Source organism: Heterodontus francisci, chromosome 20 (assembly GCF_036365525.1).
Source record: "Heterodontus francisci isolate sHetFra1 chromosome 20, sHetFra1.hap1, whole genome shotgun sequence".
NCBI classification, from domain to species: Eukaryota; Metazoa; Chordata; class Chondrichthyes; order Heterodontiformes; family Heterodontidae; genus Heterodontus; species Heterodontus francisci.
The window spans coordinates 39159586-39181626 of NC_090390.1; the positions used below are offsets into that span (position 1 = coordinate 39159586).

A 22041-nucleotide genomic window follows, 5' to 3' on the forward strand; every position below is an offset into this window, starting at 1 on the left:
ATCACCTCTGGATTGCCTCTGTATACAAATTCAAATGGTCCAAAATTCCATTGCCATTATCCTGATCCACACTTCTGTTTAATTCACCCCTCATTTTTATCCTTGCTAACTTCCACTGCCTCCTATTTATATTGCCTTGCCTCATCTGACCTCTGCCACGTTCTCCAACTCTACATCATAACCCATGCCTTACAGTCCTCCTCCACTAGGCTCTTGTGCGTCCTCTCCTCTGGTATTCATCGCTTGGGTGAGCTTCTGCCATTTTGGCCCCACCCTCTGGAACACTCCTTTAAACTTCTTTGCTCAGCTACTCTCCTTGCTGCTATTAAAAAATAATTTCAAAGTCTATCTGTTGGACTGTACCATTAACCAACTTCTTAATTCTCCACCACTGTCTGTCTCCCTGAAGCACGTTAGGATGGTTTATGATGAGGACATTATATAAATGTAAATTATTGAAATTTTGACTTGTGTCTTCTACAGCAGGCTTATTTTTTTTCTACCTCATAGGTTATGCCTTCCTTCTATTTCAAGAGGAAAGCTCTGTGCAAGCTCTGATAGATGCATGTATTGAGGAAGATGGAAAGCTATACCTGTGTGTTTCAAGCCCTACTATCAAGGACAAACCCGTAAGTGGATCTCCAGTTTGTTTCTGCTCACCATCTGTTCACTTTGTCATTTTATGAACCACCAAACCTGGGAATTATTCAGCTGTCTTCTGCTCCTCCCTTCAGCTCTCCCATCCTCCCCAAATGAATGCAAATGCATACTGTATCATTTTGATTAGCTGCTTACTTATGGATCTTTCATTTTCAGTAAAATTCAAAGATTAGTCTTGGGAATTAGTTAATAAATGATGAACTGCATAATTAAGCCTTTGTTTGATGCTTCCAGAGCAATAAGCAAATATAAAGCAGCTGAGGATTTACCTCCATTATCAGCCCTCCTACTACCACCTTCACATTCACTTCACTGCCCTTAGCATCCAGGATCCATGGTGGAACGTGCGCATCTACTTTCCAGCGTCATAGAGAACCTGCAGACCGACTCAGAGTACTACCAGAAACGAACCTTGACCTTTTGCCTTGAAGGCTGACGACCCCCTCCTGCAGTGGTTCAAAGAGGCAGGAAGGGTGTAGAAGAGAGAGAGTATTCTGTTTGTGCATTTTCAGTCTTTGCAATCTGTTTTCTTTTATTTGTTCCTGATAGGTGTTTGCTGTATCAGCGTTTTTTGTTGACAAATTGTGTCCAAATCCCTGGCTTTCTGCAAAATGAAAGGAGGTGCACATTGATTTCTGCTTTTAGTCCTAACCCTGCCATTTTATAACATTTTTGTGCCTCGGAGTTTTGTAGTAAAATCAAGCTAGCAATTTAAGAGTCTCTACATTTTCATGAAAAAAATTTATATTTCCCATTCTTTTTAAATGACCAGGCAAATGTTAAGTTGTGCTGGATGGCTGACTGACAGCATCATATACAAATTAAATTCTAAATGAAAATGGGGAACCTGTTATTGCAAATAATTGCTTAAGGTGCTTGGATTTCTTGTATTTAAAAGAATCCTTTCTTCACTTCCAAAGTTCATTTAGCAAAATCTTGTTGCTTTAAAGGTGCAAATTCGACCATGGAATCTGAGTGATAGTGATTTTGTGATGGATGGTTCTCAGCCTCTGGATCCCAGGAAGACCATCTTTGTGGGGGGAGTTCCCAGACCTCTGCGAGCTGGTGAGTGAAGATGAAGTGAGTCCCCAGTGAACTGGTTTTGCTGACTGAGATTGAGAATGTGAAGTATGATTCAGAATTCCAAAACTGGTTTGAGTTTGCGAGAGTGGAATTCCTAGTGCTTGGCCATGTGAGCCGCATGGAAGATGGCAGGATCCCCAAAGACACATTGTACAGCGAGCTCGCCACTGGTATCAGACCCACCGGCCGTCCATGTCTCCGTTATAAAGACGTCTGCAAACGCGACATGAAATCGTGTGACATTGATCACAAGTCGTGGGAGTCAGTTGCCAGCATTCGCCAGAGCTGGCGGGCAGCCATAAAGACAGGGCTAAATTGTGGCGAGTCGAAGAGACTTAGTAGTTGGCAGGAAAAAAGACAGAGGCGCAAGGGGAGAGCCAACTGTGTAACAGCCCCAACAAACAAATTTCTCTGCAGCACCTGTGGAAGAGCCTGTCACTCCAGAATTGGCCTTTATAGCCACTCCAGGCGCTGCTTCACAAACCACTGACCACCTCCAGGCGCGTATCCATTGTCTCTCGAAATAAGGAGGCCCAAAAGAAAGAAAGAAAAGAGTTCAACTATTTCAAGACATTTTGCCCAATGTAGACAGGGCAAGTTATTTCTGAGGCTGAGTTCTGCTGAAAGGTCACTGACTGAAAAGTTAACTCTCTCTCTCTTCACAGATTCTGCCTGACTATCTATTTCCAGCATTTTCTGTTTTTATTTTTCAGGCTGGTTGTACATGTTAATGTCGATATGTCGTTGGTTGCATACAGTGGTGAGGCAGAAAAGTTTTAAAAAGTTAAGGTGTTATCTGAATTAATATTTACCCCAGAGAATATAGAGTCATAGAGTTATACAGCACAGAAACAGGCCCATCGTGTCTGTGCCGGCCATCAAGCACCTATCCTAATCCCACTTTACAGCATTTGGCCTGCAGCCTTGTATGCTATGGCGTTTCAAGTGCTCATCTAAATACTTAAATGGTGCGAGGGTTCCTGCCTCTACCACCCCTTCAGGCAGTGTTCCAGATTCCAACCACCCTTTGGGTGGAAAAATATTTCCTCAAATCCCCTCCAAATCTCTTGCCCCTTACCTTAAATCTATGCCCCTTGGTTATTGACCCCTCCACTAAGAGAAAATGTTTCTTCCTATCTAACCTATCAATGCCTCTCATAATTTTGTATACCTCAATCAGGTCCCATCTCATGCTTTTCCGCTCTAAGGAAAACCACCCAAGCCTATCCAGTCTCTCTCCATAGCTGAAATGCTCCAGCCCAGGCAACATCCTGGTGAATCTCCTCTGGACCCTCTCCAGTGCAATCACATCCTTCCTATAGTGTGGTGACCAGAACTGTACACAGTACTCCAGCTGTGGCCTAACTAGCATTTTATACAGCTCCATCGTAACCTCCCTGCTCTTGTATTCTTTGCCTCAGCTAATAAAGGCAAGTATCCCATATGCCTTCCTAACCACCTTATCTATCTGTGCTGCTGCCTTCAGTGATCTATGGGCAAGTACACAAAGGTCCCTCTGACCCTCTGTACTTCCGAGGGTCCTACCATCCATTGTATATTCCCTTGCCTTGTTAGTCTTCCCAAAATGCATCACCTCACACTTCTCAAGATTAAATTCCATTTGCCACAGCTCTGCCCATCTTACCAGCCCATCTATATCGTCCTGTAATCTAAGGTTTTCCTCTTCATTATTTCCAACACCACCAATTTTCATGTCATCTGCGACCTTACTGATCATACCTCCTATATTCACGTCTAAATCTTTCAAGTACACTACAAACAACAAGCACCGATCCCTGTTGTACACCACTGATCACAGGCTTCCACTCGCAAAAACAACCCTTGACCATCACCCTCTGCCCCTTGCCGCTAAACTAATTTTGGATCCAATTTGCCAAATTGCCCTGGATCCCATGGGCTCTTATCATCTTAACCAATCTCCCATGCGGGACCGTATCAAATGCCTTACTGAAGTCCATGTATACTACATCAACTGCTTTACCCTCATCTACACATCTAGTCACCTCCTCGAAAACTTCAATCAAGTTTGCTAGACACGATCTCCCCCTGACAAAGCCATGCTGACTATCCCTGATTAATCCCTGCCTCTGCAAGTGGAGATTACTCCTGTCCCTCAAATTTTTATCCAATAGTTTCCCTACCACTGATGTTAGACTCACTGGTCTGTAATTAGATGGTTCATCCCTGCTACCCTTCTTGAATGATGGTACCACATTCACTGCCCTCCAGTCCTCTGGCACATCTCCTGTGGCTAGAGAGAATTTGAAAATTGGTGTTAGAGCCCCTGCTATCTTCTCCCTTGCCTCACATAACAGCCTGGGATACATCTCTTCTGAGCCTGTGGATTTATCCACTTTTAAGCCCGCTAAAACAGCTAATACCTCCTCCCTTTCAATGCTAATTTGTTCAAGTATATTGCAATCCCCCTCCCTGATCTCCACACCTACATCGTCCTCCTTCGTAGTGAACACAGATGAAAAGTAATAATTTAAAACCTCACCTTTGTCATCCGGTTCCACACACAGATTGACACTTTGGTCCTGAATGGGCCCTGTTCTTTTCCTGTTTATCCCCTTGCCCTTAATATACTTGTAAAACACCTTAGGATTTTCCTTTACCTTGCCCGCCAGTGTTTTTTCATGTCCCCTCTTCGCTCTCCTAATTACTTTTTTTAAGTACCCCCCTACACTTTCTATACTTCTTTCGGGCCTCCGCTGTTTTCAGCCCTCTGAATCTGCCATAAGCCTCCTTTTTTTTTTTGTCCTTATCCAATCCTCTATATCCCTTGACATCCAGGGTTCCCTGGACTTGTTGGTCCTACCCTTCACCTTTACGGGAACCTGTTGGCCCTGAACACTCTCTCTATTTCCTCTTTGAATGACTCCCACTGGTCTGATGTAGACTTTCCTACAAGAACATAAGAACTAGGAGCAGGAGTAGGCAATTCAGCCCCTCAAGCTTGCTCCGCCATTCAATACGATCATGGCAGATCTCATCTTGGCCTCAACTCCACTTTCCTGCCCGTTCTTCATAATCCTTCAACCCATTTCTAATTAAAAATCTGTCTATCTCCTCAAATTTATCCAATGTCCTGGCATCCACCGCACACTGGGGTCGTGAATTCCACAGATTCAAGACCCTTTGAGAGAAGTAATTTCTCCTCATCTCTGTTTTAATTCTGCTACCTAAAACTATGACCTCTCATTCTAGATTGCCCCACAAGAGGAAACATCCTCTCTATGTCTACTTTGTCAATCCCCTTAATTATCTTAGATACCTCAATTAGATCTCCTCTCATTCTTCTAAACTCCAGAGAGTAAAGGCCTAAACTGCTTAATCTCTCTCCATAAGACAAGCCCCCCCATCTCTGGAATCAATCTAGTGAACCTCCTCTGAACTGCCTCCAATGCAACTACATCCTTTCTCAAGTAAGGGGTTCAAAACTGTACGTAATACTCCAGGGTGTGGTCTCACCAATGCCTTGTACAGTTGCAGCAACACTTCCCTACTTTTATATTCTATTCCTTTAGCAATAAATGCCAAAATTCCATTTGCCTTCCTTATTACCTGCAAACTAGTTTTCTGTGATTCATGCACGAGGACATCCAGATCTCACTGCACCGAAGCACTCTGAAGTTTCTCTCCATTTAAATAATTTACCTTTTCTATTCTTCCAACCAAAATGGACAACCTTACACTTACCCACGTGAAAATCCATCTGCCAAATTTTGGCCCATTTATCTAATCTATCCATATCCATTTATAGATTTCTTATTTCTTTATTGCAGCTTACTATCTCACCAATTTTAGTGTAATCTGCAAATTTGGCTATAGTACCTTCTATCCCTGCATCCAAGTCATTTATATAGATTGTAAATAGTTGGGGCCCGAGGACCGAATCCTGTGGCACCCCACTAGTTACATCTTGCCAACCAGAAAAAGACCCATTTATCCTGACTCTGTTTTCTGTTGGTTAGCCAATCCTCTGTCCAAGCTAATAAATTGCCCCAACCCCATGTGAACTTACCTTGTGTATTAACCTTTTGTGCGGCACCTTATCAAATGCCTTCTGGAAGTCCAGATAAACTACATCCACAGGATCCCCATTATCCACTTTGCTTGTTACAGCTTCAAAGAACTCTAGCAAATTAGTCAAACATTATTTACCCTTCATAAAACCATGTTGATTCTGATGGATTGAGTTTTGACTTTCTAAATGTCCTGTTATTACTTCTTTAATAATGGATTCTAACAATTTCCCAACGACAGGTATTAAACTAACTGGTCTATAGTTTCCTGCTTTCTGCCTCCCTCCCTTTTTGAATAAGGGCGTTACATTAGCTTTTTTCCAATCCACTGGAAACTTTCCCGTATGCAGAGAATTTTGGAATATTATAACCAATGAATCCATTATCTTCACTGCCACTTCCTTCAAGACCCTAGGATGTAGGCCATCAGGCCCTGGGGACTTGTCTGCCTTCAACCCCAATAGTTTGCTCACTACTTTTTCCCTAGTGATTGTTTTAAGTTCCTCCCTTTCTATAACCTCTGCATTACCTGGTACTATTGGGATGGTACTAGTGTCCTCCACCGTGAAAACTGAAGCAAAATACTGATTTAATGTGTCTGTCATTTCTGTGTTCCCTTCTATTAACTCCCCAGTCTCATCCTCCAACGGGCCAACATTCATTTTAGCTACTCTCTTCCCTTTTATATACTTAAAGAAGCTTTTACTGTCCGTTTTTATATTTTGCGCTAGTTTTCTTTCATAATTTAACTTTGCTCTTTTTATTACTTTTTTTAGTAACCCTTTGTTCATCTTAAAAAAAATTTCCAAATCTTCCAGCCTGCCACTGGCCTTTGCAACATGGTATGCCTTAGTTTTTGTCTTTGTTGTCCTTAACTTCCTTGCTTAGCCATGGATGTTTCCCCCTCTTAGAATCTTTCTTCCTCTCTGGAATATAGTTTAGTTGGGATAAATTGAATACCACCTCAAACATCTGCCAGTGCTCGTCAACTGTCCTACCTTGTCTTCCTGCTCTGTCCTCATGCTTATATAATTATCTTTGTTTAACTCCAGAATGCTTGTGTGGTTTCCAGCTTCTCGCTCTCAAACTGAATTTGAAATTCTAGCATGCTATGATCACTTTTCCCAAGATGATCCTTAACAATAAGATAATTTATTGATCCCACCTCATTAAACAAAACTAAATCTAGAATAGCCTGCTCCCTGGTTGGTTCCACAGCATATTGTTCCAAAAAACAATCCCTAATACATTAAATGAACTCTCCCTCGAGGCTACTCTTGCCAATTTGACTAATCCAGTCTATATGCATATTAAAATCACCCATGATTATTGCCGTACCTTTCTTTCAACCCTCTAGTATTTCCTGGTTTATACTGTGCTCCACTGCGGAACTACTGTTTGGGGACCTATCGATTACTCCCACCAGTGACTACTTTCCCTTACTATTTCTTATTTCTACCCAGACTGATTCTACGCCTTGATCTCTAGTGCCTATATCGTTTCTCACTACAGCACTGATCTCTTCCTTCTCTAACAAAGCTACACCACCTCTTTTTCCTTCCTGTCTATTCTTCTGAAATACTGAGTACCCTTGGATATTCAATTCCCAAACCTGGTTTCCCTGCAACCACGTCTCAGTGATCGCCACTAAATCATACCCATTTGTCTCTATTTGCGCTGTTAACTCATTTATTTTATTCCGAATGCACGAAGCATTCAGATACAAAGCCTTTAAGTTTGTTCTATTATTAAATTTCCCTATTCTTGTACAATTCTTTGGTGCAATATGATGTTCACACGTTCTGTCCCTTCCTTTTATTTTCTGGTAACAATCGGCCTCACCACTAATCTGTGGTGCTGCTCCCAGTCCACTTTGACCAGATCCTGTTTTATCATAGTGAAATAGGCCTTCCCCCAATTCAGTAGTTTTATTTCCAGTCCCTCTTTGTCCTTTTCCATAACTACCTTAAATCTTAGAGTTATGGTCACTATCCCTAAAATGTTCCCCCACTGACACTTCTACCAGTAGTCCGGCTTCATTCCATAGGATTAGGTCCAGTACTGCCCCTTCTCTTGTAGGACTTTCTACGTGCTGGCTCAAAAAGCTCTCCTGTATGAATTTTAAGAATTCCGCACCCTTTAAGCCTTTTGCACTGACTATCACAGTTGATATTGGGGAAGTTGAAATCCCCTACTGTTATTAACCCTATTATTTTTACACCTCTGAGATTTGCCTACATATCTGCTCCTCTATCTCTCCCTGACTGTTAGTACACTGCTAGCCAAGTGATTGCCCCCTTTTTGTTTTTAAGTTCTTCCCATATGGCCTCATTTGAGGAACCTTCTAAGATATCATCCCTCCTTACTGCAGTAATTGACTCCTTGATCAACAATTCAATGCCACCTCCTCTTTTACACCCTCCCCTGTCAGGCCTGAAGATTCTTTCCTTTGGAATTTTGAGCTGCTAGGCCTGCCTTTCCCTCAACCATGTCTCTGTGATAGCAATAATATCATATTCCCATGTGTTAATCAGTGCCCTCAATTCATCTCCCTTACTAGGAAGATGCCTTGTGTTAAAATAGATGCAATCCAGCCTTGCATTATTCGCTTGTGCCTTAGCAGGTCTACATTTGCCCCGCCTTCCAGACTGACTTAGTTTCTCTTCTCTATTTGACTGTGCATCACCCCCTACCCACTCTGCATCCCATCCCCCTGCCAAATTAGTTTAACCCCCCCCCACAACAGCACTAGCAAACCTCCCAGCAAGGATGTTGGTCCCGTTGCGGTTCAGGTGCAACCCATCCAACTTGTACAGGTCCCACCTTCGCCAGAAATAGACCCAGTGATCCAGGAAACTAAAGCCCTCCCTCCTGCACCTTCTCTTCAGCCATGCATTCATTTGCTCTATCCTCCTATTCCTATACTCACTAGCATGTGGCACCGGGAGTAGTTTAGTTTAGTTTAGTTTAGAGATACAGCACTGAAACAGGCCCTTCGGCCCACCGAGTCTGTGCCGACCATCAACCACCCATTTATACTAATCCTACGCTAATTCCATATTCCTACCACATCCCCACCTATCCCTATATTTCCCTACCACCTACCTATACTAGGGGCAATTGCTAATGGCCAATTTACCTGTCAACCTGCAAGTCTTTGGCTTGTGGGAGGAAACCGGAGCACCCGGAGGAAACCCACGCAGACACAGGGAGAACTTGCAAACTCCACACAGGCAGTACCCGGAATTGAACCCGGGTTGCTGGAGCTGTGAGGCTGCGGTGCTAACCACTGCGCCACTGTGCCGCCCATCCAGAGATTACAACCTTTGAGGTCTTGCATTTTAATCTGCTACCTAGCTCCCTAAATTCTTGTTGCAGGACCTCATCCCTCTTTTTACCTATGTGGCTGGTACCAATGTGAACCACAACCTCTGACTGTTAACCCTCTCCTTTCAGAATGTCCTGCAGCCACTCCGTGACATCCTTGACCCTAGCATCAGGGGGGGCAACGCACCATCCTGGAGTCACATTTGCGGCCACGGAAACACCTATCTGTACTCCTTACGATAGAATCTGCTATCGCTATAGTTCTCCCACTCTTTTTCCTCCCCTCCTATGCTAAAATAGAACATTTATAATGTTTTCTCTAAGGATCTTTGATTTTTACCTGGTATAAAAGTTTATTTTCTTAAAAACCGCTTACGCTTTTGAGGGTAATGAGGATATTCCCTGGTGTGAATGCATTAATTGGCTTTATTGGACAATTTCTGCTGTTGTGCTTGCCAGGTTTTGGAAACAAAATGGGGAACATAGTTGGAGAAGTTGAGTTTTTCTTAAGTGCACTGAGATTCCCATATTTAGAACTTTAATGTGTACAAATGTGGCCTTTACTTGGGGTATGTTGTATTCTTTGTATTCATCAAATTTGAAAGCTATTTTCAATTTTGTGTGGCCATGGTAGAGGCTTCTTTGTTATTGTGCAATTACCAAGGACAGAGCCTGCATCATTCATATATGAGCATTAAACATTCAAAAGGAGCAGTGAGGGCTTGCATTAATAAGCCATAAGTATGAGAGATTACAAATTCTAGAGCAAAGGCTCTGTGGCTCAGGTTTGTTGTGCAAAATTCAGATTGCAGTGTCTGTCCGATAAACTTTATTTTTATGTCAATAAAAGCAAAATATTGCAGATGCTACAAATCTGAAGTAAAACCAAAAAGTGCTGGAAATACTCAGAGCTCTGGCAACATCTGACAGCACCTCATTTACCAATTAGGCACGCTAAAGGCCTGCTCGGGTCTGCAAATGAAACCCGACCCGGCCAGAGTCCTTTGATTTTTTTTCCCACGTCGGACCCGACCCGGCCACCGGAACATAATCAAACCTTGGATGGAATTGCTCACTGCAGACTAGTGCGGAATGTTTCCTGCCTTGACGTCCTGGTTGTCACTGTGTCTGGCCTGACCGAACCCAACACATGTTCGGGTCCCTTTGGGTTGGGTAGCCACGCTCTAAGACACGCTATAGCCTACCGGACTGAACCTTGAGTTCAGTCATGTCAGGGCATGACTGGTCCCCCTTTTTTTAATTTTACCTTTTTTAGTTTTACTTTGTATTTTTATTTCATTTTATTTTAGTTTGTTTCATCATTACACTTTTTTTTAAACCATGTGCCTGCCCACTTTTTTTTTCATGTTTTGCTTTTGGCCAGGGCTTTCATTATTTTGTCATTTAACACCCTTTCTGCATTAATGCTTTGTCTTTCACGACACCATTAACACACTTTGTCTTTGCCTTTGCCCCATGACGACCTTGTCAGTTATTCTCTGTGACCCTCTGTCCTATCAACACCTTTTCATTTGTTCTCTTTTCACCCACCCCCTCTTTATTTGCTCAAAACCTGTTACATTTCTAACCTTGCCAGTTCTGATGAAAGGTCACTGACCTGAAATGTGAACTTTGCTTCTCTCTCCACAGATGCTGCCAGAACTACTGAGTATTTCCAGCACTTTTTGGTTTTACTTATTTTTATGTACCAGTTTTTGTTTTTATTTGGTTTGTAGTTTTTTTTTCTCGATATTAATAGGAGAAAGAGACTGAGAGGGCAACAGTAAGGGGAAGGGATAGTGACAGAGAATAGAGCAAAAAGACACAAGATTACCCAGAGTTCAATCATTTTTTATTGCAGGAACAATAATCTAAGATACATGAGCACTGTTTGCAACAGGGATGAATTTAGAATTTATTCAAGAGAGATGATAGTGCTGATGACATGGTTTATTTTCAGAGTGGAGGGGATTCTGGGAACAAGATCCTTCCCCATCCCCACCAGCGTCACCTATGAAAACTCTGCTTTTTGGCACTGTATCTGGGTTTTTAATGGTATCTTGGAACATGTTCTAGCTCTGCTTTCAACCCTAAAATGTTTCCTGGAAGAGTTAAACATTTTTAATATGGAAATAAAAGTAATTGCAAGGACTTCAATACAATTTTACAGGGTCCAGGTTGCTTCATTGGGAATTGTATCCCAGCTATCATGTTAATTTGTGAACAGAAACCTTCTTACAGTACACACCCAGAATAATCTCACTCCACAGTGCATTCTACATTCACAAGATAAAATTGGACCAATATCACTTTGATCCCTGGGGATGAGGAGAGTGGGGCGGGTGAAATGCTATAATGTTTCCCTGGGACAAGCATCATTTACGCAGGTGAAAAACAATGAAGTGTTGATATCAACTGCACCCACATCCCACCTCCCAGACTCCTTACTCAGTGCCACATGGACAGATCTGCTCCCTCACAGTTTGAGATTAAAAAAAGGTCGTCATTGGAGGGGGATGCCAAATTTGAAATAGCACTCTGCACGGGAATAATGAATGTTATCTTTTGTTTCACCAAAATGTTTTTCAATGTGGAGAATGACGCATGCTGCAATTGGGGCATTGACTTAAGATATATTTGGACTAGTGGAAGTGCATAATTCAAATGTAAAAGCGTGTCATGCTATTGGAAACAAGTCATTTATGTAATGCTTAACATAAAATCTTGTTTTTTTCCATTCTCAGCAAAATAACCCAGTTATTTTCCCTGTGCATTGGTATCAATCAATTTGTAAACGTAGTGTCAGTTTTAGAAGCATGTTTACAAATGCAGAGAGGAAAGTACTGAGTGTTGCACATTCAAGCAATATTCGGTTTAGAGATGTAATTTTTGTATAAAATCCATATTTGTGACTTTTGATTTGAATTGCTGAGTAGTTTTGAAATGTTTTTTACGAATCTGAACTTTCTAAATAATTCATAAATCAAAGTATTGCACACACACGCACGCTCAGTTTCACAAGACTAGAATAATTTATACTGTTACGATGATAGATGAGCAGCATGCCAATTAATTCAGCAAAAAAAAGTGATCAATAGATGGAGTTATTTTTATTCTCTTCTCCTTCCCTCTGTCCCCCCTTCCCCAATCCCAAATATGTTTAAAACCTGTTTTCATCTTGCTGTAGTCATACAAGAAACTAGTTGAAATAGTCTAGGCTGCAACCATCTCCATGGATCCTGTTCATACCACTACTGTCAGTTTTTCAGATTGTTTGTTTGGACAGTGTGGGTAATGGTCATGATTCCTAACCAAATACTTTTCCACTCACTTTTTTTTCCTTTCCGTAACCCAGCTGAGACTGGAAGAACTCATGTCCTTAGGCAAGGCAAATGCAAAGAACGAACAAGACTGAGTATTGAATTTGAGTCCTCTTGTTGGCAATTCTCTTGTATTGCCGACAGTGTCCCAGTTGAAGCCTGACTAAACAGTCCCAAATTGAGTGAAGCAGCCTTGTGCCTTGAATTTCAATCTGTAACTTTGCGGATGCTCAGCCACTTTCTTGAAACTGTTTAGGAACAAGAAAAATTTTCTTTTTAAAAGGACTATTTCTGTTTCTTTTTGCATTTTATTTCCAATTTCACTTTGACAAACCTAATTCTTCAATTATAACCTATCTGGAAGAGAATGTATAATGAAAGAAGTACTTAGAAGGTATATTAAATAAATAGAAGAATTGTAATTGTATAAATTTAATTGTAGTATTTTGTAGTAATTGTGAATTGGGAAAACAGCATTATTAAATCATGTTTTTTTACTTTGGGAAAAGATGTTGAAATTGTCTTGTAAGCATAGGATTTTGTTTTTTCTTGCAGTTGAATTGGCTATGATCATGGATCGGCTGTATGGAGGGGTCTGTTATGCGGGCATTGATACAGACCCTGAGCTGAAGTACCCAAAGGGTGCTGGCAGAGTGGCTTTCTCCAATCAGCAGAGCTACATTGCTGCTATCAGTGCTCGGTTTGTACAGCTCCAGCATGGAGACATTGATAAACGGGTGAGTGAACTGCTGCAGTGTCAGCTGATTGGACATCATTATAGACAGAAGAGTGATTTGGGTCTTTTTTGTAAGTGGCAACAGTTTGAGAAGGATTTCAAAACAAAGCCTTAAACAGTGAAAATCTGGAGCTCTTGAGTAACATTACAGCAGTTCTCTGCAGGTAAATGCTGTTAGTGTCATATAGGTAAATGCTGCTTTTCACTGGTTTTTAACACAACAGTATCTGTTATTGGAGAGTTCTGGTAAGGGTGTCTGTTTTGTTTCCCTGCAGAAACAATTTAAATGTGCTCCCCATCTGAAAAACCTGTTAATTTGTCACCTAGGGCTTCATATTTTATGTATACACTAGCAAATTTCATCTGGGGTGGGTCATGGCAAGTCAGAGAACCCACTCTCTTATAAGCACAGGAACATTGTACCATGTAAAACACACTGGGCCAGAATTTACTGTAAAAATAACAATGAGGTTAACAGTGCTCACCATTAGTTTTGCAGAAATCTGACAATTTCAGACAATCTCATATGAACAGTTAAACACAGAAATCTGGAAGTTGTCCAAGATGCGCCGTTCCTCTGTAAACTGCGTGATAGTGGCATCTTGCCATCTGAATACCCATTTAAATGTTTTTAGTAGTTCGTAGATACGGACTAAACATGCTGCATCAAGTTGGGGCTTGTCCGTTTCAGTCTAAGTACCCTTTTTAAAGGTGTGATAAGTTTCACTACTGTCAAACACCTGTTTTTCTGTCTCTTTTTGCCCTCTCTTTTCTTAATCCAATCTTTCTTTCCCTCTTTAATTCTGACATCCAGTACTAGACGAGTAAAATTTCCTCCTGTTAAATACTTTGAAGACCAAAGCCATTATCTTCAGTCCCCACGACAAACGCCATTCGCTAGCCCTGACTCCATCACTCTCCCTGGCAACTGTCTGAGGCTGAACCAGACTGTTTGTAAATTTGGCACCAAGATGGGTTTCTGACTACATATCCATGCCATTGCTAAGACAGCCTATTTTCACCTCCATAGCATTACCCAACTCTGTGCCTCAACTCACACTGTTGAAACCCTCACTGTAATCTCTAGATTTGACTGTTCCAGTATACTTCTGGACTTTCGGGCTTCCGACCTTCTAGCCACTGTAAACTTGGTCATGCAAAACTCTGCCGCCTGTGTCCTTACTTGCACTAAGTTCCGTTCACCCATTGCCGCTGTGCTCGCTGACCTACAATGACTCCTGGTTTAATAGCCCATCAATTTTTAAAATTCTCCTTCTTGTTTTCAAATCCCTCTATGGCCCCTCTTTGCCCCATCTCTAATTGCCTCCAGCCCCACTTGCCTCCGAGATAGCAGTGTTCCTCTAATTCTGGCCACCTGAGCATCCCTGTTTTAATTACTCCACCATTGGAGGCCATGCTTTCAGCTGCCAAGGCTCGAAGCTTTGGAATTCCCTCCTTAAATCTTTGCACCATTCTTTGTTCCTTTAAGATGATGCTTTGGACCTACCTCTTTGACCAAGCTTTTGATCATCTGCCCTAATATTGCCTTTTATAGCTCGATGTCACATTTTGCTTTATAGCGCTCCTGTGAAGCACCTTGGAAGTTTCATTATCCTAAAGGTGCTACGTAAATACAAGTTTATTGTTAGTTTGCTTTCCGTGCATTGAATTCACGATTTTAACTGGCACTTCCTGGCTCGGACTCTGCTCTATTCATTGACAGTATTTCAATCCAATTGGTTCAGGAAATATACAGTTGCTTTCCCTGTTCACACAGTTCCCAGATGCTCTGTGCCTCTGGAGCTCTACATTACCCTAACTTGCAGTGCAAAAGACCATGAAGATTAAATGGGCAAGGGCTAGCCTAAAGAATGAAAACATAGCAAGATTTACAGCACAGAGGGAGGCCATTCAGCCTATTCTCATGCCAGGAATGGCTGGCTGCAGTAAATTCTGGCCTAATGTGTTATTACATAAGGGCATAAGAAATAGGAGCAGGTGTAGGCCATTTGGTCCTTTAAGCATGCTTTTTTTTATTTGTTGGTGGGATGTGGGTGATGCTGGCAAGCCAGCATTCATTGCTCATCCCTATTTGTCCTCGAGAAGGTGGTGGTGAGCTGCCTTCTTGAACTGCTGCAGTCCATGTGGGGTAGGTACACCCACAGTGCTGTTAGGAAGAGAGTTCCAGGATTTTGTTGAATGTTGTCGATGGGGTGCCAATCAAGCGGGCTGCTTTGTCCTGGATGGTGTCGAGCTTCTTGAGTGTTGTTGGAGCTGCACCCATCCAGGCAAGTGGAGAGTATTCCATCCCACTCATGACTTGTGCTTTGTAGCTGGTGGACAGACTTTGGGGAGTCAGGAGGTGAGTTACTCATACAGGATTCCTAGCCTCTGACCTGCTCTTGTAGCCATGGTATTTATATGGCTATTCCAGTTCAATTTTTGGTCAATGGTAGCCCCCACAATGTTGTTAGTGGGGGATTCAGCGATGGTAATGCCATTGAATGTCAAGGGGAGATGGTTAGATTCTCTCTCGTTGGAAATGGTCATTGCCTGGCATTTGTGTGGCGCGAATGTTACTTACCGCATCTCAGCCCAAGCCTGGATATTGTCCAGATCTTGCTGCATTTCTACACGGGCTGCTTCAGTATCTGAGAAGTCGCGAATGGTGCTGAATATTGTGCAATCATCAGCGAACATCCCCACCTCTGACCCCCTTATGATTGAAGGAAGGTCATTGCTGAAGCAGCTGAAGATGGTTGGGCCTATGACACTACCCTGAGGAACTCCTACAGTGATGTGCTGGAGCTGAGATGATTGACCTCCCACAACCACAGCCATCTTTCTTTATGCTGGGTATGACTCCAACCAGCAGAGAGGTTTCCCCCGATTCCAGTTGACTCCAGTTTTTGTAGGGCTCCATGATGCCTGCTCCGCCGTTCAAGAGCAATGTGGCTGATGATCTACCTCAAGTCCACCTTTCTATACTATCCCCATATCCCTTAGTACCCAAAAATCTATTGACCTCAGTCTTGAATATACTCAATAACTGAGTATCTTCAGCTTTCTGGGGTAGAGAATTCCTAAGATTCATAACTGTCGAACGAAGAAATTCCTCCTTATCTCTGTCTTAAATGGGAGACCCCTTATTTTTAAACAGTGCCTGCTAGTTCTAGATTCCCCCATGAGGGGAAACATCCTGTCAGCATCTACCCCGTCAAACCCCCTCAGAATCTTGTGTTTTAATAAGATCAGCTCTCATTCTTCTAAACTCCGATGAATATAGGCCTAACCTGCTCAACCTTTCCTCATAAGACAATCCCTTCATCCCAGGAATTAGCCTAATGAACCTTCTCTGAACTGCTTCCAATGCAAGTAAATCCCTCAAGTTAGGAGACCAATACTGTGCACAGTATACTAGGTGTGGTCTTAGCAGTGCCCTGTACAGTTGTAACATGACTGGCTAAGTTACAATCATCGTCCACATAAGTAATGAGTTTGCATTTGTGTACAGTCAGAGGCATAGCATGTATTGAAGTGATAATTAACTTTAGCTACTGCTTTTATTTTCACCTCCTTAGTAGAATCCATCAGAACTTTATTCATGTGTTACTTTTGTAGAGATTAGTTTTCTTGTACTTGTACCAGTGAGCAGCTGGTCTGATACTACTTTGATTTAAATAGAGAGAATTTATAATGTTTGGAAATTTTGAGATGGAAAGATGAACAAGGACAGTCTCAGACACGTGCACCTTTTTCCCTAGTGTGACCTGTTGTTGAGCTTATTTATTTATTTTGATATTGATTAATGCAAATTAATTGTACCACAAATTGTGGCCATTTCATCTTAAGTAAAATTTCTAGTTTACATATGTGGAAAAAAACATCCAGTGCTAGAACAGACCATTTGGCACATTGAACAATCTCTCAGCACTCCACCTCAATGTCCAACTGCATTTTTCACCCCCATCTCTTCGTAGGTTCTCGCAAAAATTCATCACCCTTTTGAATACAGAATTTTTCTAAGATATGTTTTGAATTTGTTTTTCTCCAATGTTCTTGTGGCAAAAGTGAAGTTTCTATATTTTACTTTATAGTTTTATTTAAAATAGCAAAAGTTAAATAGAAGCAAAATGCTGCAGATGCTGGAAATCTGAAAAAAAAACAGGAAATGCTGGAAATACTCAGCAGGTCTGGCAGCATCTGTGGAGAGAGAAGCAGAGTTAACGTTTCAAGTCTGACCCTTCATCAGAACTATTATAAAAGTTAAATAGAACCTGTCTATCCTTGCATTATAAAGGTCAGTAGCAAAGTTGTCTTATAGAACCAGACCAGATTGATTGAAGTGGAAATAAGTGACTTTGATTTAGGTACAGAATGAATTGTATATGGTCAAGACATTGATATACGTGGATATACAATGCGTGAAAGAAAGGAAACAAGGAAATAATTGCATTTATATAGCACCTTTCACTACATCAGATGTCCCAAAGCACTTTACAGCCAATGAAATACTTCTCAAATGTAGGAAACATGGTAACCAATTTGAGCACAACAAAGTACCACAAACAGCATGAAATAAATTTCCAGATGTTGGTTGATAAATATTAGTTAGGACATCAGGGAGGACTTTGTTTTTGTTCAAAATAGTGCCATGGAATTTTTTTGCATTTACTTGAGAGGGAAGACGTGGCTGTGGTTTAACATCTAATCCAAAACTCAGCACAGTGTAGCACATTCTTAGTACTGCACTGAAATGTCAGCCTAGATTATGTGTTCAAGTCTCTTAAGTGGGACATAAAATCACAACCTTCTGATTTTGAGGTAAGAGTGCCACCAACTGGGCCACAGCTGAAATCTGTGTGTGCAACCTAAAGCAATATTTGTTCGCTGATCAGAGATGTAGGTCTCAAATTGCTTAAGTGTACAAACCTGACTTTATGGTGGTTGATGTTTGTTTGTTCTACTGAGGGTATATTCAGACTACATTTAGGAATACACATTTAATGCAGATAATGCCCTCTAGCCTATGTTAACACCCCTCATAGAAAAATGAATATATTCTATCTGAAAGCACAGATTTCTGAAAGATAAATTAATGCTTACACAGATTATGTAATGCATGCAGATTTTTATTATGTTTGTGAAGATTATTACAGAAATTAGAGTATCTGGTTCATTCAGTCCATTATGTTCTACGGGGCCACGGTCTAATTCATTTTCATTTAATGCCAATAATTCACCAATGAAATGCAAGCAAAATATTCTTTCCCCTTAAAATAAATATGACTGTTTATTTGCTATTACTGTAGTAGAATTTATTAAATTATCAATACCCTTTTTTCATTGAACTTGATTATAGATGAAAACCTGTGTACTATCCTAGTATCTGTTTAAAGTAAGTATACAAATACAGATTTTGTGGCTCCCATATGGAGATCCATCACGTCAAGTTTCCTTACCGCCAAAGGCATCACTAATGAAAAAACACCCCACGTATCCCTGAACAGCTCCATGATTACAACAGAGGCCATGGCTGGGAGCTGATCTCCGGAAGCCCTCTACTGGCTGAACACAACATATGTTTGCAGATCAGAATCTTACTGTTTTCTGGAAAGTTGCCTTCACAGTCTTGCCTTTCCTCAATATTTTCCTTCATACAGAGCTATTGAGGGTGCATTTAAACAACTATGATGGCACTGATGCATACGTGTTCACACAGTCATGCTTCAATTGAATTTTAAAGTGGCATGAAATTATATTTCTTTGGTATATTAGTTTTTACAATTTTTGGCTATCTCCTTGATGCTTTTCTGGATTCAGCAGCGCAGGTCATTCTCATAATCGGTCCCCATGCCTAGCATGCAGTGGTGTGCTCATTACTATCCAACATCTAATTGTACGATCAGGTAACCCAGGGACACGACATAATAGGATTGTTGTGATCTGAACTGCTTTTCACATGTCTGCTTCTCTGACTTTTCAGTGGACAGACTGTGAACACTTCAAGTGAGGCAAGACTATATATGTATCATTAAGCTGCTTTATTTAACAGTCGTTGAATGTACAAAGTAACAGTTGTAATTAACCAAAAATGCTTGAAATACACAGCAGGTCAAGCAGCATCTGTGGAGAATTGATGTTTCAGGTTTTTTGATCATTTGCCAGAACTCAATAAAGTAAATAAATTTAGATTTTTTTTTTAAACTTCCAAAATATACTTTATTAATAAAAATCTGTTTTTAAAAAAAAAACGTTACAAAACAGTTCAAAACAACACCAGGTTGACAATACAAAGCGTGCAAAGGAGATCAGTTTCCTTCAATACAGGACTGAGTTGCCTTACAACCCTTCCATTTCATTTTACATGCCATGTACATTTTGCAGAAAACCCATATTTTCTGGATACAGTCTGAGGGGTTTTCCATGGATCCAGCCCCTCAGTTCACCTTGGTGGGATCTTGCACAGTGGTCTTTCTCCATTGAGCCTTTTCCGCAGCTGCCCCAAGCTTTAGTGCATCCCTCAGCACGTAGTCCTGGACCTTGGAATGTGCCAGTCTGCAACAGTCGATCATGGACAACTCTTTGCGCTGGAAGACCAAGTTTCGGGCAGACCGAATTGCTAGTCCTCCAGCAGCAGTTGATGTTTGTCTCGGTGTGTGTCCCTGGGAACAGTCCGTAGAGCACAGACTCCTGTGTTACAGAGCTGCTTGGGAGGAACCTCGACAAAAACCACTGCATCTCTTTCCACGCCACCTTTGCAAAGACACTTTCCAGGAGGAGGTGGGCAACTGTCTCTTCCCCACCACAGCCACCGCGAGGGCATTGTGCAGAGTGGGTGAGACTTCGGGCGTGCAGGAAGGATCTGACTGGGAGGGCTCTTCTCACTACCAGACAAGCTACATCTTGGTGCTTGTTTGACAGTTCTGGTGATGAGGCATTCTGCTTTCCACACCTGTAAATTTAGATGAGATGAGTGAACAAATTTAGTTATTGCCTCTGGTCCTTGTAGAAACACATCTTCAGTGTCTGGCTCATTAACGTACACGCTCCTTTTTGTCTCAGTGGCTGCAACATATGGCTGTAAAGAGAATTTTAAACCTGCACAAACCCACTCTAATTTTAAACACAGCATTAAATACATATGATTTCCAAATGCTTTCTGTGGAAAAGTGGTTAAAAGCTCCTGAAAATATAACACTAGTGTTTATCAATTTTTGCACAGGCTCTTAAATGCATCTGTTGTATTTGCAAATTAAGGGGAAGTTAGATAAGTACATGAGGGAGAAAGGAATAGAAGATCATGTTGATAGGTTTAGATGAAGTAAGGTAGGAAGAGGCTTGTGTGGGGCATAAACACTGGCTTTGACCAGTTGGGCTGAATAGTCTGTTTCTGTGGTGTAAATTCCATGTAATTCGATGTAACTTTGTCAGAAACCAACTTCCTTAACATTACTTGTTGTTCTTGTACCCTAATGTTCCTTTTATCCCTTTATGGAGGACTATGTGAAGTTTGTCGCAACCAAGTGCGGAGAAGGTGCAAGTTCATCTAGATAATGTATAACAAATATTTTATGGTTTTGTTTACCAATTTCCAGGTATTGAAATCCAGCTTTTTTTTTTTAACAAATCTGAACAATGATCATGTACTTTATCAGCAGATATACCATTCATTTCTTAATAGCTTCCAAGAAGCTGCACCTTTGAAAACATAGCTTTTGAAAGAGTTGAGGTATTGTTTCATATTGTTCACAAAAGTAACAGCTGTGGGAAAAAAGAAAGGAAATGTAAGACAGCATGTTTTGTTGAACTGAGGTAGAGGAACAGAGGGAGCTTGGAGTGTATGTCCACTGGCACCTGAAGGTAGCAGAACAGGTAGATAAGGTGGCTAAGAAGGCATATGAGATACTGTTCTTTATTGGTTGAGGCCTAGAGTAATAGACCAGAGAGTACTGCGTACAGTTCTGGTCATCGCATGATAGGAAGAATGCGATCGCACTAGAGAGGGCACGGAGGAGATTTACGAGGATGTTGCCAGGATTAGAGAATTTTAGCCATGAGGAAAGATTGGATAGGCTGGGTTGTTTTCTTTGCAACAATGGCAGCTGAGGGGACATTTAATTGAGGTGTATAAAATTATGAGGGACCTAGTTAGAGTGGATAGGAAGGATCTATTTCCATTATCAGGAAGCATAGATTTAAAGTAACTGGTAGAAGAAGTAAAGGGGAGTTGAGTATTATTTTTCATCCAGAGGGTGGTGGGGATCTATAATTCACTGTCTGAAAGGGTGGTAGAGGCAGAAACTCTCATCGCACTTGGATGTGCACTTGAAATACTGTAATCTACAGGGCAATGGATGAAGAGCTGGAAGGTGGGTTTAAACTGGATGGCTCTTTTTTGGGCGGCAGGTGTCAGGTGGCCTCCTCCTCTGTCGTAATCTTTCTATATTTCTGTATTACACTAAAGAATTAATTGTTGAAGTAGACTCTTTCTTGACACCTGTTACAAATCCAGTTCATTCATTCTTGGTGAGATTTGACCGCAGCATCATTGTTGTGTCAACAATTCTGTGTAGCCAGTACTTTCTTCAAGCAAAGAGCTTGTGGAAATAGCATTGGCAGACACCAGCTACGAATAGATTCATTAACTGTCACATTCGCTTTTACACCTTTTCATTTACTGTTGATAGACTTCACTTTCTCCTGAATGGTAGTATGAGTTTAGGAATCAGAGGAAAATGGGAATAGGAGCAGGCCTCTTTAGCCTGTTCCACCATTCAGTTAGATCATTCTTGTCCTCCATGTTAGAAGGGATTTTATTAAGCTGTAGGGTTGTAGTTTTGATATGTGTAGTTGCTGCCTATTT

General features: G+C 41.3%; 1 protein-coding gene across 7 annotated transcripts in view; it reads left to right on the forward strand.

Annotated features, from left to right (window-relative positions):
• cpeb3 (cytoplasmic polyadenylation element binding protein 3) overlaps window positions 1-22041 on the forward strand; it is a 190016-nt gene that overhangs the window by 139441 nt on the left and 28534 nt on the right. For 6 of the 7 annotated variants that reach the window (XM_068052638.1, XM_068052637.1, XM_068052640.1 and 3 more), the window contains 3 exons: window positions 511-629; window positions 1611-1725; window positions 12995-13176. In XM_068052638.1, coding sequence (XP_067908739.1) covers window positions 511-629; window positions 1611-1725; window positions 12995-13176 — 416 coding nt within the window. Of the gene's footprint in view, window positions 1-510; window positions 630-1610; window positions 1741-12994; window positions 13177-22041 lie in introns of those variants that run through there. The other variant, XM_068052642.1, reaches the window with a different exon arrangement.